General features: G+C 53.9%; 7 protein-coding genes across 7 annotated transcripts; 5 read left to right on the forward strand and 2 right to left on the reverse strand.

Moving 5' to 3' along the window:
• Positions 1-499: 499 nt before the first annotated feature.
• Positions 500-4,861, forward strand: GUITHDRAFT_112094 (hypothetical protein; the record flags this gene model as incomplete). Its single annotated transcript, XM_005828885.1, has 31 exons — positions 500-575; positions 621-664; positions 714-759; positions 806-836; positions 887-922; positions 974-1,040; positions 1,097-1,120; positions 1,168-1,214; positions 1,447-1,533; positions 1,578-1,617; positions 1,659-1,716; positions 1,770-1,786; positions 1,829-1,906; positions 1,953-1,991; positions 2,038-2,092; positions 2,141-2,192; positions 2,290-2,332; positions 2,373-2,442; positions 2,487-2,554; positions 2,642-2,709; positions 2,757-2,826; positions 3,320-3,379; positions 3,436-3,488; positions 3,639-3,678; positions 3,781-3,831; positions 3,878-3,921; positions 3,972-4,024; positions 4,128-4,183; positions 4,230-4,283; positions 4,325-4,345; positions 4,751-4,861. 31 exons carry the CDS (start codon positions 500-502, stop codon positions 4,859-4,861), a joined length of 1,659 nt encoding a protein of 552 aa, XP_005828942.1.
• Positions 4,862-5,353: 492 nt separating this feature from the next.
• GUITHDRAFT_62224 (hypothetical protein) lies at positions 5,354-6,546 on the reverse strand (the record flags this gene model as incomplete). The annotated part of the gene is made up of 6 exons (XM_005828886.1): positions 5,354-5,395; positions 5,667-5,747; positions 5,785-5,861; positions 5,906-6,096; positions 6,148-6,248; positions 6,484-6,546. Coding segments are annotated over 6 exons (555 nt in total), but the record flags the coding sequence as incomplete, so codon positions are not given.
• Positions 6,547-7,843: 1,297 nt separating this feature from the next.
• On the forward strand, positions 7,844-8,887 carry GUITHDRAFT_153713 (hypothetical protein). Its single transcript, XM_005828887.1, has one exon. It carries the CDS (start codon positions 8,260-8,262, stop codon positions 8,845-8,847), a length of 588 nt encoding a protein of 195 aa, XP_005828944.1. The 5' UTR covers positions 7,844-8,259; the 3' UTR covers positions 8,848-8,887.
• Positions 8,888-9,211: 324 nt separating this feature from the next.
• On the forward strand, positions 9,212-9,802 carry GUITHDRAFT_112097 (hypothetical protein; the record flags this gene model as incomplete). The annotated part of the gene is made up of 4 exons (XM_005828888.1): positions 9,212-9,412; positions 9,505-9,536; positions 9,584-9,662; positions 9,737-9,802. The coding sequence occupies 4 exons, from the start codon at positions 9,212-9,214 to the stop codon at positions 9,800-9,802; spliced, it is 378 nt and encodes a 125-aa protein (XP_005828945.1).
• Positions 9,803-9,972: 170 nt separating this feature from the next.
• On the forward strand, positions 9,973-11,048 carry GUITHDRAFT_112098 (hypothetical protein; the record flags this gene model as incomplete). Its single annotated transcript, XM_005828889.1, has 6 exons — positions 9,973-10,021; positions 10,068-10,194; positions 10,245-10,354; positions 10,398-10,627; positions 10,669-10,836; positions 10,878-11,048. The coding sequence occupies 6 exons, from the start codon at positions 9,973-9,975 to the stop codon at positions 11,046-11,048; spliced, it is 855 nt and encodes a 284-aa protein (XP_005828946.1).
• A 396-nt stretch (positions 11,049-11,444) lies between these two features.
• GUITHDRAFT_164276 (hypothetical protein) lies at positions 11,445-12,726 on the reverse strand (the record flags this gene model as incomplete). The annotated part of the gene is made up of 6 exons (XM_005828890.1): positions 11,445-11,584; positions 11,630-11,707; positions 11,754-11,884; positions 11,925-12,047; positions 12,088-12,626; positions 12,679-12,726. The coding sequence occupies 6 exons, from the start codon at positions 12,721-12,723 to the stop codon at positions 11,502-11,504; spliced, it is 999 nt and encodes a 332-aa protein (XP_005828947.1). The 3' UTR covers positions 11,445-11,501.
• Positions 12,727-13,375: 649 nt separating this feature from the next.
• On the forward strand, positions 13,376-13,810 carry GUITHDRAFT_112100 (hypothetical protein; the record flags this gene model as incomplete). The annotated part of the gene is made up of 2 exons (XM_005828891.1): positions 13,376-13,639; positions 13,691-13,810. 2 exons carry the CDS (start codon positions 13,376-13,378, stop codon positions 13,808-13,810), a joined length of 384 nt encoding a protein of 127 aa, XP_005828948.1.
• Between the last annotated feature and the right edge of the window lie 355 nt (positions 13,811-14,165).

Consider the following 14,165-nt stretch of genomic DNA (forward strand, 5'->3'; position numbering starts at 1 on the left):
GGCAACAGAATTCGGCTGTAGGAGGAGATGTAACACATAGGTGTGAAGGGAAGAGTAGAAGAGAGGAATCTGCATTGATAGAGGAGAAGAGAGGTGTATGCATTGATAGAGGAGAAGAGAGGTATCTGCATTGATAGAGTAGAAGAGAGGAATCTGCATTGATAGAGGAGAAGAGAGGTGTATGCATTGATAGAGTAGAAGAGAGGTGTATGCATTGATAGAGGAGAAGAGAGGTGTATGCATTGATAGAGTAGAAGAGAGGAATCTGCATTGATAGAGGAGAAGAGAGGTGTATGCATTGATAGAGTAGAAGAGAGGTATCTGCAGAAGAGAGGTGTATGCATTGATAGAGTAGAAGAGAGGTGTATGCATTGGAATACTTTATCCATGTGCATTTTGTTGTTGCACCGAATCCATGGTGATGTGAGTAGTAAAAGCCATATGATGGCAAGGGATTTGGTTTTCCTAGAAGCTGTTGTGACTGATTCGGTTCTAGAGCATGCAGATTCTTGATAGCTTGGGTTTGCACAAGACGAGTACGTGGCCTACCCTGCTGCTGGCATGTGTCGCTGGAGGTATCTCGTCTGCCTGCTCTCTGAGGGGTTTGACTTTGCTCCAAGTGTCTGCCTATCAGACGATCCCGCGCTTCCCTGGCGCTGCCCTCGTAAGACTTCCATGCCTGAACATCAAGTGCTTGTAACCCGCTCTCGCAGTCTCGAGGCCCAGCATGCGGGTACCGGTCGGCCCATCAGCTAACACGTGCTTGAGGAGTCGTGCGTGCATCTTGTTCTGACTTGAGCGACAGCTCTGAGGGGGTTTTCGACCGAGTCCAGGAGGTCGGGAGGAGGTCACGTGAGACGGGGAGGGAGCGACTGAGTCCTTGCAGGGTCGGGCCGAACCTGAGTAAACGATGCATGCAAAGGTGGAAGGAGATCAGGTTGTGGGGTTGTGGAGGTGACAAGGCGACTGAAAGTGTGCGGGGAAGAACTGGAGTCGCCATGATGCAAACCAACGACAAGACCGAGACAGACCGAAGATTGGTGAGCGGATTGATCTCTGCGACAACGTTTGACGTTTGACGATTGACGTACCCCAGCAATCTGAAGATGAGAACAGTCTGGTGAAGAAGCAAGCCTCTATCTCTCCCCTCGCTCATCCTCACTTTAGGAGAATGCAAAGTTTCAGAGCTACCAAGGAGAAATTTTCTGCAACCGGTTGGTTACCTGATCAGATCCCTTAGATCTCGTGATGTTGATCGGAATGACATGCAATGTGATGAGTTCGTGTCGATGGATCAGAGTCGAGGGTCAGAATGACTCACTTTGATTCGCTCGATGCGTTTCTTTCATCTTCTTCTTTGGGGTTTTCTGCACAAATTGACCTGCGTATCCTTGATATCCTTGTCTCGGAAGCCTTGTGTCGCACGGGAACTGACGGCTTGATCAGAGCATTGAACATGAAGAGAATCCGTGCGATCGGGTTTGATATGGATTACACTCTTGCCCAGTACATACCGGAGACGTTTGAGATCCTGTGCTGCATGCTTGTGCTGGTGTGACCTGCTGATCCGCGACCAGTGCGATCCATGGAGCGCTGGAGAAGCTCGTGAAGCACATGGTGAGCAGACGCCGACAGTGGTGCAGGCTGACGACCAGCAGGGATACCCGGAGGAGATTCTGAGCCTTCCGGAGTACGATCCGAGCATGTTCCAGCGAGGTAGGAGCGAGGAGGAAGTAACGAGGTGAAAGGAGAGTTGACTTGGTGCGCAGGTTTGATCATCGACAAGGTGGGGAGCAGGCGCGTTGCTGGAAGCGCTGACGAGACGCAGGAGAGAGGCAACATCATCAAGATGGACAGACATCACTATGTCAAGGTCGCCTTCCACGGGATGCGCGCGATGGAGAAGGTGATGGTGGTGAGAGACTCGCAAGCAGTGAAGGGATCGTGTGCAGGAGGAGAGGCTGGCGGTGTACGGAAGTCAAAGTCAGAAGGTTGGAGATGAAGCTGAGCGGGGCATGAGTTGAGGCCCCGATACAGGACTTCTCGGACTCAGAGAACTTCGCCAACATCGACACGCTCTTCTCGCTTCCCGGTTGATGTCCGGGTTGATGCCTGATTGTGACCTGATTGTCTTGGCAAGATGCGTTCATGTACTCTCAGCTCGTCACCTTCGTTGACGACAATCGCAACAAGTTGTGCCTGACCTCCGCCTCCTCCCCCTGTCGTCTTGTCCTCCCTCCATCCCTCGCCCAGCCTCGTCAACGTCTCCTCGTCACGCTGCTGCGGCAGGTTTCCTGGTCTGCTCTCCAAGAGCTACAAGCAGATCTACAAGGTGCTTCTCCTCCGTTTCCGCAGGGTCTCAAGGTCTGCAGGACGTGCGAAGGAGCGTTGATCTGTGTCACCGGGACGGTGTGATCAAGGACAAGGTCGCGCAAGACCCAGGTGAGATGCAGAGAGAGGAGGAGGAGCAGCTGAGGACGAGACAGGCAAGTACATCCAGTCAGAGCCTGGGATAGTCGACATGCTCCGCCGCTATCGCCGGTCGGGACGGAAGGTAAGGGGGAGAAGTGAGATATGGTGGGCGTGAAAGATGAGAGGCGGGAGAGAGAGGAGGATGGAGCAGAGACCTCATTTGCTGCAGGTGTTTCTGCTGACCAACAGCTTGTGGGACTACACGAATGTAGTGATGAACTTCATCTGCGGGAACATGTTGCCGTTACTCCTGCTCCCTGCCTCTGCTGACGCCTCTCGTACAGGAAGAAGGAGGACTATACCCTCGACTGGCTCTCCATGTTCGACCTCGTCATTGTCGGAGCCAACAAGTTCGTGACCTCCCTGCCATTCCCCTACTTCCTCTTCCCTTCTCTTCCTCCCCTGAACTTCTCCTTGCGAGCTTGTTGTCTCTCTCTCTCTCTCGCTCTCCTGCTTCCCCCTCCTGTCCTTCTCAATGCTCTTCTCCTCCTCTCACTCACTGCAGACCTGCTTTCCTCGAGAACGGCAAGCTCCCGATCTTCCGGGTGCACACAGAGGATGGAAGGCTGAGCAACCTCGAGAACGGTCTCATCTCACTCCTACCCCCCCGTCCTCCTCCCCAACCAACACACCCCACCCCTTCCTCCCGCCCTCCTTCTCTACTGCCTTTCTCCCCCTCCCCCGCCCTGCTGTACCTCCATCCTCCTTCTTCCCCTCCTCCTCTTCGATTCTCCTTGACTCGGGTTGGCAGCGCTATTCGACCCGCCATCGCAGACTCTGAGGGACGGGAAAGTTTTTCAGGCGAGGCCTCAGCGAGAGCGCAAGGAAGTCGCTGAGATTCTGACAGGGGGGGAACTTCAATCACCTTCATTACTTCATGAAGGATACAGTCAACGCGGGGGAGCAGGTGAACCCAAGCTCCTTCCTCCTCCCTCCCTACTCCTCCTCGCTTACGTGCTGCAGGTGATGTACGTTGGCGATCATATGTTCTCGGATGTCATCCGTGGGAAGCGAAGGTTGAACATGAACCACAACGACACATAGTCCTGCTCCTCCTCCCCCTCCCCCTCCCCCTCCATTGCTCCCCCTCCCCCTCTCCTCCTCCCCAGCCCATCCGTTGGTCCTCATTCTCCTTCCTGTTGCGTCCTTTCTCACCTCGCTGACAGCTTGGGCTGGCGAACTGCTCTGGTGGTTCCTGAGCTCCAGGTCAGTGGAGAAGCGAGGGAGGGAAGAGGAGAAGGGAAGAAGTGGAGGGGGGGGGGGGGGTGGAGCGGGGGCTGGAGCTGTTGGAGCTGACGGAAGAGGCAGCATGAGGTTGACGTCATGCTGCGAGAGAAAGTTCGCTCCAAGAGGATCCAAGTAGAATGACAAGCGCGTGACCTTCCCCCGAGCTGACGATTTCAAGGAACTCCGAGAGCTGAGAGACGAGCTGGACGAGTGGGTCGACCGGTGAGTGCGCTTGTGTGCTTGTTGCTGAGGTTGAGCTGGGAATTTTCAAGTCTGTCGCTCCTACTGGTGTCGTGCGACGAGGATGAAGCATGCGCTCTCACTGGTACGCGACTTTCTCCTCTTCCTCCAGCAGCTGACAAGGACTTGCCCTCGTCCCCTGCCCCTCCTGCTGCTGCTCCTCTCCTTGTCTCTCCGCTTCCTCGCAGATCGCCGAGAGTCCATCGCCTCCGAGCTAGAAAAGGCGAAGGAAGAGATCCGGACAGTGAGAGGCTCCTCCTCTGTCTCTAGCGAGGTTGACGGGAGGGCAGGTGAAGACAGTGTACGCCGAGGAGCTTCTTATGTATCACTCAGCTTTCCATCCGGTGAGGATCCAACTAGCAGAGACTCGCTGACACTCGCACAGGTCTGGGGGCAGATGTTCAAGGTGACGCCTCCTCCTCCTCCTCCTCCTCCTCCTCCTCCTCCTCCTCCTCCTCCTCCTCCTCCTCCTCCTCCTCCTCCTCCTTTCTTCACCTTCTCGAAGGTTGGCTATCAGAATTCGCGATTCGCTCAACAAGTGGAGAATTATGCGTGCTTGTACACGAGTAAGGTGAGAGAGGGGAGGCAGAGGACGAGGCGTGGGTGGGTGAGCCTATTGCTCGACAGGTCAGCAACCTCTGCCTCGTCTCTCCGGAGATGAATCATCGAACACAGGTAGATGCCAACACAACAATAACAAACCACTCCTCCACCTCCAACTCCACCACCACCACCACCACCACCACCACCATCATTGGCAGCCACTGACTGGAGAGCAGATGGATCTTATGCCTCACGATCAGGTTTGCAGCCTGACGCCTCCAGGAGTCTCACGGGATGGCAGTTGGAAGAGACTCCCATCCGCCGCATCCTACGAGCGAGAGCAAGAAACATCGTCGAGTCGTTGGGAAGCAGCGAGTGAGGGGCTGACATGGGTAGAGCAGGAGGAGTGGAGAGGAGCGGGGAGGAAGAGGTACAGGAATGAAAAAGCGTGGGGGAGAGACGAGTCTTACTTGGATCATATGAAATTTCTTTTCTTTGCTTTCGCTCCTTATCTCCTCCTGTCCAAGGATCTGGACGTCGTCCATCACGTCTGGAGCGATGGAACATCAGCATCGAAGCATCCATCAGCCTTCAATTCCCCGGAACTCCTTGAGCCGAACGATCAACCTTGACCAACAAGTCAGGGAGGGAGGAGGAGAGAAGGAGAAAGGGAGGCTTGCAAGCATGCGAGCAGATTGCGGTCAGGAGGGGAGGAAGTGAGATCGTACTCATCAGATCCCTCCTGACGCTCAAGCGTCGCCTCACAAGCTCGCAGCTCGCAGTTGTGAAACCTTCTCCTCACGACGCTGTCTGTGTCTGAGGTCAACCTCCTCCTCCTCTGCAGCAGTCCACCTGATCGAATGTTTGGATGACTGGGCGAGCTGAGGAGGAACGAGAAGATGCCTCCATGCGCCTGCAACACCCTCACCCTCAACGCCTCACCCTCGCACCTCCCCTAGTCTTCTCACCACCACAGCTATCTTCTTCTCTGCTCACCCTCGCACCTCCCCTAGTCTTCTCACCACCACAGCTATCTTCTTCTCTGCTCACCCTCGCACCTCCCCTAGTCTTCTCACCACCACAGCTATCTTCTTCTCTGCTCACCCTCGCACCTCCCCTAGTCTTCTCACCACCACAGCTATCTTCTTCTCTGCTCACCCTCGCACCTCCCCTAGTCTTCTCACCACCACAGCTATCTTCTTCTCTTCTCGCTGCAGCAACCACAGCAGCGCCTGGTATCCTCGCTCCACACAAGACTCCACAGGCTCTGAGTGCACATCAGTTGAGAGCGACTGAATCAACTTGCTCACCCAACTCTTCGGTCCACAACTCATCCTCCTCGGTCTTGACCTGCTCAAAGTTCCATGTCGGATTTCTGTCTAAAAGTCTCGTTATTCGCCTCCGCTGCTCCAGTGCCTCGCACCCATAAGCTCTCGTCTACTTCTCCTCTTGGCGTTGAGCAGCAGCCCTGAGATCTCCCTCAAGTCATCAAGGGAACATCTCTCCGCCTGCGCGTGAAGATGCTGAGGGAAGACAATGTTGGCTGTGTCGATCGCTCGTGTCAAGGAAGAGGCGACGATCAAGTCCATCGTCATGTTCATCCGAGCGAAGTCTCTGCCATGGAGAGAGACGAGTGAGATGTGAGCTCGGGGTCTTCTCTCTTACTCTCGCGTCTTCTCTGCTTGCTCGATCCCGATGCTTGTCAGATCAGCATCAAAAGCATCGTCCGCCCTCATGAGATTGATAAATTCCTCATGCGAACAGCCCTGGAGAGACTTCAACTTTCTTTCAACACCTCCCTCCCTCCCTCCCTCCCTCCCTCCCTCTTCTCCTCTCTCCCTCCCTTCCCTCCCCTCGTCTTTCTCCTCTTCTCCTCTGATCTTTTTGAGTGTGATTCGATTCCACACCCTCTCCGCTCCTTCCCACTCCTCCAACGCCACCAGCGCCAATTCAACCCCATCCTTCTCATTACAGACAGCACCCCCGCCACTCAGGTATGACCTGCGATCGAGCTGCTTCTGCCCGCGGGTTGTGCTGCGCCTGTCCATGTCGAACCAGCACGAGGACCTGTCAGCACCTCGTCATGAATCGTACGATCAGGCTGCGGGGCAAGGGAAGCAAGAGGCAGAACGAGAGGTTCGAGACAGAGTCCGAGTCAGAGGAAGCCGGCTGGCATAAAAGAATGAAGAGAGGATGGACGAGGGGTCGGTCAACCTTGCTGCCTTGAACCATGGAAGCGGTGGAGTAGGAACGAGAGGAGAGACCGGGTCTCGAGCTTTGGATGAGGATGGAGGGCAGAAAGCACTTGAACAAGTTCACACGAGTGATAGAGGACGAGGGGACGCGGGACCAACTGAAGCCCAGCATCAACCCACGAGCTCTCAGGCTCTCTAGCTCTCAAGATATCAAGATATCAAGGTATCAAGATCGCTCCTCTCCTCTCCTCTCCTCTCCTCTCCTCTCCTCCTCTCGCTCTCTCTGCTCCCTGTATGAGCTCCTGGGTCTTGAGCCGGCCGGGTCTTTGGCTGCGACCGGCCCTGAGTGACCGGCGGGCCCGGCCGATCCACTGCCACGTGACCACTCGGGCTCAGCCTCCGGTAGAATCGAGATTAGCTAATTTTGTTTTTCGAATGTCGCCAAGGACCCCCATCTCCGACCATCCTGTAAACCCCCTTTGTACCACCCACCCCTGACAAGACCGTTTTTCTCACCCAGGTGTCTCTACTTGGTCCCGGACCCGTCTGTTGGTATTTATACTACCCCACCTCACCTATGTCTGATCACTAATCCTCGTATGTACCCCTACCCTGGTGTCTCCTTGCAAGCGGCCCATACTTCCTCCACCCCTCTATTCCCCTCCCTTTGTCCCCCACCCCTGTAAAATCCCCTGGTGTATGAACACCCACCCCTACCATGCCTGTAACTGCTTACTACCCCTCGATTTCACGTGACCCACTAGCTGACGCATCTATTCATTACCCCACCCACCTACGGAACCTTCCCCTGGAACTTTTGCAGCCTTACACCCGTCATTTTCATATGCGATATCACCGGTACTGTAATTTCCGTCACCCTACCCCTGACATACATTTCCGTCTCTCCCCCATTCTCAACTTACAACTCTAAAAATACTCCTCCACCATGTTTCCCCGAAATTTGAACCCCCCCTACCCCAAGTTTAAGGCTTCAAGGATTTATACCCCTACTTGAAACCTGCAATGTGAGGTAAAAGGGTGGGTGATCAGCGATGGAGAGATCAAAGGGGGTGGTGGGGTGCAGAAGGGAGAATAGATTCGATTCCCCGACCTTCCCCTTCAAGTTCCTCCCCTCCTGTTTGTGTTGCTTCTCAATCCTCCGTCCTCGTTCCCACCCCCTTCTCTATCCCTGCTCTACCAGTCGCCGCCTTCTCCTCTCCTCTCCTCTCCTCTCCTCTCCTCTCCTCTCCTCTCCTCTCCTCTCCTATCCTCTCCTCTCCTTTCTTGGTATTTCCTCAGCGCCTTCAAAAGCCGAGCAGTCAAAATCATGGGGATTAAGATACCATCCATCACAAAGTTGTTCAGGAGGAAGATGGATGTTTCATACAGTTTCCGCAAAGAACAGACCAATGCACAAACATGTACACAAACATCTACAGAGAATAACGTTCACTCCTCGTCATCCGACATCTCACAGGACGGTAGTTCACAACAGAATTGCTCGCAGGTTTCTTTTGCTCGAAGTGAACGTGATCGGGCAGGACCCTTGTTTGATTCAGAGCTTGAAGTCAAGGGGTCCATGATGCGGTTCAAGGAAGCGATGATAGCCGATGCAGCTGAAGCCGAGAGGTTGATTGATGCGGTGGGAAAACTCCTGGATCATACCGTCAAGCTCAATGAGAGCAAGGGAAGGAAATCTAGTCTCAAATCGTTTGAAGGAGGCACAGTTACAATCTCAATCTCTCAGTATATCAAGAGGATCCTCAAGTACGGAGGCTGCAGCCCCTGCTGCGTCTTTGTTGCTCTTATGTTCCTGCAACGTCTCAAGGATCGACATGGGGACGGAGTGTGCCTTACCCCTTCCAACTTCCAACGTCTGTTCCTTGTTGCTATGATGACATCAGCCAAGTTTCTTGACGACTTCTATTACTCGAATGCTAGCTGGGCTGAGATTGGGTCTCTGAAGCTCAAGGAGCTTAACAAGCTCGAACTTGATTTCCTGTTCTTGATGGAGTTCGACCTGCACATTCACAGATTCGAGTATGACAAGTTTGTTGCTTCGCTCGGTCTTGAATCTCAAGAGGGAACTGGGAAATCAGAGGATGAAGCATCTGTTGTATGTAAGGTGCCTAGCTACTGTGATGTAACTTCAGCTGTGTCGGCCTTCTAGAATCTTGTACGATGTAAATGAATTATTCTTTCATCTTCAAGTCTGTCTCGCCTCGTTTATGCTTGACATCATCACTAAAAATTAACCCCCACCCCCTAAAGCATCCCAAGATCCAGGGGTTGATGACTCAGTAGTTCACCCCCACCCCTTCTTCGGAGGTCTAGGCGGGGGGTACGGGAAGAAGCGCCTCAGGGAGGATATGCGGCTAGTGGAGATGTGGGTCGGCTTGACTCTCCTCGTTCCCGCTGCTCTCTTGTGCGATGCTCCGCTTCAACCTTCCTTGCAGCCTCGCTGCTGCTCCTGCATGGCGATGGTGACGGCTCGGAAGCTGAGGGGTGGGGGGGGATGGGCAGAGGAGCTCGAGATGTCGACCTCGGCCATTGAGGCGAGTGTATCTAGTGACTTGTCGGAGGTGAGGGGGAACAAGAGCACGTTGCCAGATATAGATAGCATCTTAGAGAGACTGGAAAGAGAAGAAGAGATCGACCAGCATAGGTCCGCACTCGCGGGAGCTGAAGACGAAACATTGGGATTGAAGGGCAAAGATGCAGGGGGAAGCAAAAAGGTATCATGGGAGGAGGATGAATGCAGTTCCTGTCGAATATGCAAATACCTCCTCCAACAGCTTGTTCTCAAGTGTGGCTGACAAAATTGAAGGAGGACGAACAAGCCAAGTATCCGATGAATCAGTATCTGCTCTTACGCGAGAAGTCGTTTGGGACTGACGTGCTCCCAGTGTCGCCTCAATCAACTCGCTTGGAGATCCTGAAGATCCTGTCGACATGATCGCGTCCAGATTCGCCTACTCGGAACAGGTGAGTGAAGGAGGCAGGAGATAAGAAGGGAGCGAGCGGGGGAGGGGGGGCGATAGCTAACAGTCGTGGTGAAGATTCGTGGAAAGAAGCTGATAGACAGCGTCAAGGTTCAGGCGGAGGAGCTGATGGAAGGGCACTGATTCGATGTTTCTTGATAGAGAAGTCAGACGTCAAGGACGAGAGTGATACAACATGAGATGTCTTAACCATTTAAGTTTCGCTCTTAGACAGATCGCCTTCGGAGTGAATATCAGCTTCACTTGGATGCCATGAAGGTGGTCAGAGCTTTTGCTTCAGAGTGTAACTTGTAATGCTTATTCTTGGGCAACCCAAGGAATCAAAGAAATCCGATACCTCCGGTGAGGCGCGAGCTTTCGGCGATGAGCCACTCAATTGCCATGTCAGCGCATCGGTCACAAGGAGCTCAAAAGCAAGTTTCCCCGAAAGTCAAGAGGTCAAGATGGTCTGCGAGCCATCCGCTCGAGGTCCTCGACTCTCGCATCAGCATCAGCGGAAATCATTCAACCGTCAGGTAGAAGATTTCTTGACGCTCCTGCTGTGCTCCTGTTGATGGGTCGGCAGATCACCCACCAAAGTTGTTCTGCGGGTCAAGCGAAGGCTGTCTGATGAGCCTGTGGATGAAGTTTTGGTGTCGAGGCCCTTGAAGCGAGTGGACAAGACAGGACAAGCAGGTAGCACGAGAGATGATGGGAATCGCGCCTGACGCTTGTCCAGCAAGTCCTACTCGCTTCAAGTTGGCGAAGTTGAAGCGAGATGAGAGTCAGGAAAGGAAAGATGATGAGATGATCGTTATGACTCGTCGTGATCGAGTCAGAAAAACTTCGGAAGCTGTTGCAGCAGGACAAGGAGAGGAAGAGGACGGCGATGTTAAGCTGGTTGACCTTGAGTTAACCAACCAGCTGAAAGGAAACGAGTGGAGCCCTTCCTTGACCTTCGTGGACAAGGTGAGGGAGGAGGGCGTGCGGGAGCGGCTGAGACGCTGCAGGTGGAGCGAGCGCGCTGGCAGAGGATGGGAGAGATTCAAGAGGCGCTGGAGAAAGAGGAGGGATACGCTTACGACCTTTACTTCCTCGATGACAAGCCCCCCGACCCCGAGCAACTCGAGCAGGGGAAGAGCAAAGTAGTGACCCTGCCGATGGACTTCAACTTCGAGGTGAGCTTGCTCGACATGTCGTGAGAGGCTGACGACAGCAGGAGGAGGAACCTTCTTCTTTCAACGAAGTGCAGGACTCGGAGCTCGACTTTGACTCTCAGAATATGGTTGAAGATCAGGATTACCCTGACAAAGACGAGGACGAGGACGAGCATGACGACGGGAAGGAGGAGGAAGAGGACGTCTTCTTCGGGAATAGTGACTTCTATTAATGCATCGGTCCTCAGCCATGCTGATCTGCCCACGTCTGGTTTTCAACATTTCAGTTGGTGTAGCCGGCGGACATCATGATTTGGTGTCATGTCTTCAAGACGAGGAAGGAGGAGACATGGAGATTGAGGAAGAGGACGACGACGAGACTAGAGCAGCCGCTGCAGGTTGATCCGACACTTGCAGGAACCTGAGAGAGAAATCTCGTGGACTTCAGTTGAGAGGCAAAACGTGAGACTTTGAGACAGGCAGAATCCACGGGCCCGATGACTAAAAGTTGAGAAAGACAGGAGCAGGAGTAGCAGGGGCAGGGACAAGCAAGGCAAGGGGCAGGAGCTGGAGGTTCTTTTAGACCATAGCTCTTCCCAGCCATGCTTGACACAGAGTGAGGGTGAGACCAGACGTCTTGCGGGATTTACACTATAAGGAGGAAGTAGCGATAGCGACCGAAGCCTTCAGTCCTCAAATGCGATGATGTCACTTTGCTTCCGCCGTGCCTTGTGAACTGCACTGCTGGTCAAGAGCGACGAGAAGATTCCTGCGACACATCTTTCAGCACAAAATGCTCCGCTTCTCCTCTTACCCGCGTAGTTCGCTCCTGTTTCTCCGGACCCCCTCGTTCCGATCCCTGGCGTCTTCCACGCGGCTCGTGTGAAGCCTCCTGAAGCGACAGGTCAGAGGAAGAGGAGCTGCAGGAGTCGAGCCACCTGTCATGGGGTTCGCGCGCAAGGAACAAGATTGCGGCGTGAGCTCAACGGGGAGGGGCCCATCCTTCTTGTCGTAGGCGTACCTCACGTCTTCCTCTCGCTCAAAGTCGTATCTCTCCGCACTGCTCTCACTGCTGCCCAGTCAGCTCTAGGACGGACGCAAGGAGGTACCTGAGAGCAGAATCTTCGAGCCAGCTGACGCTATCTGGAAATGCTTCTGAAGGATCCAACGCCAACTCAGACTCGACATGTTCCAAGTCTTCCCTGATCGACATCACCCATGCTTTTGTTCGGCTGCATGGCCGTTAAGGGAATCAGGCAGGAATGAATTTACCTCTCGATGCTCGTTTGAGCACACGGCCTCCTGCAGTCCTCGATGTTCAGCGACTCCAATGCCGTCACGACCGCCTTCTCCTCTGCTTCCTCGAACGGAGCCTTCCAGAGTCCTGCTGAACGATCTCCTCCTTCTCTATGTTCCTCAACACCCAAGTCTTCTTGCTTTCCCATCAACATCCTCAGCCGGTTTTCGAGCATTTCGTTTCTTCGGCATGCGCTCCTGTACTTGCAGGCGAGAACAATGCTCTCTTGCTCTAGCTCGCAGACCCGATCGGAAGTCTCTTGGTTCTGATCCAACGAGATGTTGGTCTTGGAGCGGAGCAGCCGAACCTCATGTCGCAGCCTCTCGATCTCTCGGTCTCTTTCCTGCACTTGCTCCCGCAGGTCTTTGTTCGCTCGTTCCAACTCTGAAGTTCGTTCTTGCGCAGACCTGAGAGCTGCCTGAAGGGAGGAAGGCTTCGACTCAACCCCCTTGTCAGAAGCAAGAATGGAGCCTTGAATCTCTGTGAGTTGCTTCAGGTCCATTGGCGAAGTGTCCTGCTTTCAACCAGCATCAGGCCAAAGCTCAGGTTCTAGGCTCCTGCCTTACATTTGCGCTGAGGAGTGAATACCCGACATCAACGATGCGTACCATACTGAAGGATATCATGTCAATCCATGCAAACCAACATTGACATACATCTCGCATAAGCTTTTTTGTCCCCGTTCACAACCATTGCCCATTTGATGTACACACGATGAAGATTTCAATCATATCCCTGACTCAGGTTCCTTCCTCTCCCTCTCCCTCTCCCTCTCCCTCTCCCTCTCCCTCTCCCTCTCCCTCTCCCTCTCCCTCTCCCTCTCCCTTGTGGTCCAAGACCGTTTGCCATGGCCATAAAGGGAATCAAACCACCCCCACCCACCTCAGATCCTATGAACTACCCCACCCATCTAGATTCTATTTTTGTGAGAAACATTCAGGGCCGGCCCGCCCTGCGGCTCGTTGAAGTTTCAGGCAACTCCGAGCCAACAGCTAGCAATGTCAGTTAGCGACTGGGCAGCAACAGTCGCGTGGAAGGAAGAGGAGGAGGGGAGGAGAGGAAGAGAAGGGGAGGAAGAGAAGGGGAGGGGAGGAAGAGCGGAGGGTATGATGAGATCATTTGCATCCTTCTTGAGGGCGGGCGGGCAGGAGGGGGTAGTTTCAGGATGACACAGAGGGTGGGGAAGGGTTCTGATTGTGGAATGAGCGAGGGTTGAAAATGAAGATGATGCAGGAAGAATGAAGAGGAGAAGCTGCGAGTAGGATGAAGAAGAGCTCTACCAAGACGATTAACAAGCGCTCTGGTTTCTTCTACGGGTCTTCAGATGGGCACCCTATCGTATGGAACAACGACTGGAACTCGCTCATCCAAAAGGAGGTGGCGGCTCGCGACGAATTTTCTCGCAAGTTCATGACAGGTAAGATCCGCCCACAGCCTCCTGTGTATGCAGACATCAGCATGGACAACACCAACTGGAACAGCTTACTGCGCTCCACGTACTCAGATTTAGGGCGATGGGGGGATGAGGTAAGAGGAGGAGTGAAGGGAGAGGGGAGGATGACTCTGACTTGCTGGCAGACGTTTCGGGAGTCAGTTCCTCACAAGGTGCTGAAGAAGGAGGCAGAGCTTCCTTCCCTTCCTGGCACGCCCGAGCGAACCGACAGGCTGTCTGAGTTCGCCTACAAACATGCGCGGTGAAGCTATTTGAGCCCTTCGCCTCTCACTTGCCTGGAAGATTTCAACTCGGAAAGCATGTCAACCAAGATATGGTCTCAGTGCTTGTCCTCCCTCCCTCCCTCCCTCCCTCCCTCCCCTCCCCCAGCTCCCCTCTCTTTCTCATCTAACCTCCCCTCCCCTCCCCTCCCTCCCTCCCCCTGATGATCGCTGCAGCTAACGAGCAAAGTTGAGAAGCACAAGTCCAAGAAGAAGTCGCACGAGGGGGAAGAAAAATCAAACGAAAAGGGAGAGGGGGAGGAGGGGAAGGGGGAGCTCAGAGATCTTCTTGCGGCCTGTCTCAGCACAGACAGCAGAGGAATCAAGGTGTTTCTCCTCC

This window comes from Guillardia theta (genome assembly GCF_000315625.1).
Source record: "Guillardia theta CCMP2712 unplaced genomic scaffold GUITHscaffold_56, whole genome shotgun sequence".
In the NCBI taxonomy this organism is placed as follows: domain Eukaryota; class Cryptophyceae; order Pyrenomonadales; family Geminigeraceae; genus Guillardia; species Guillardia theta.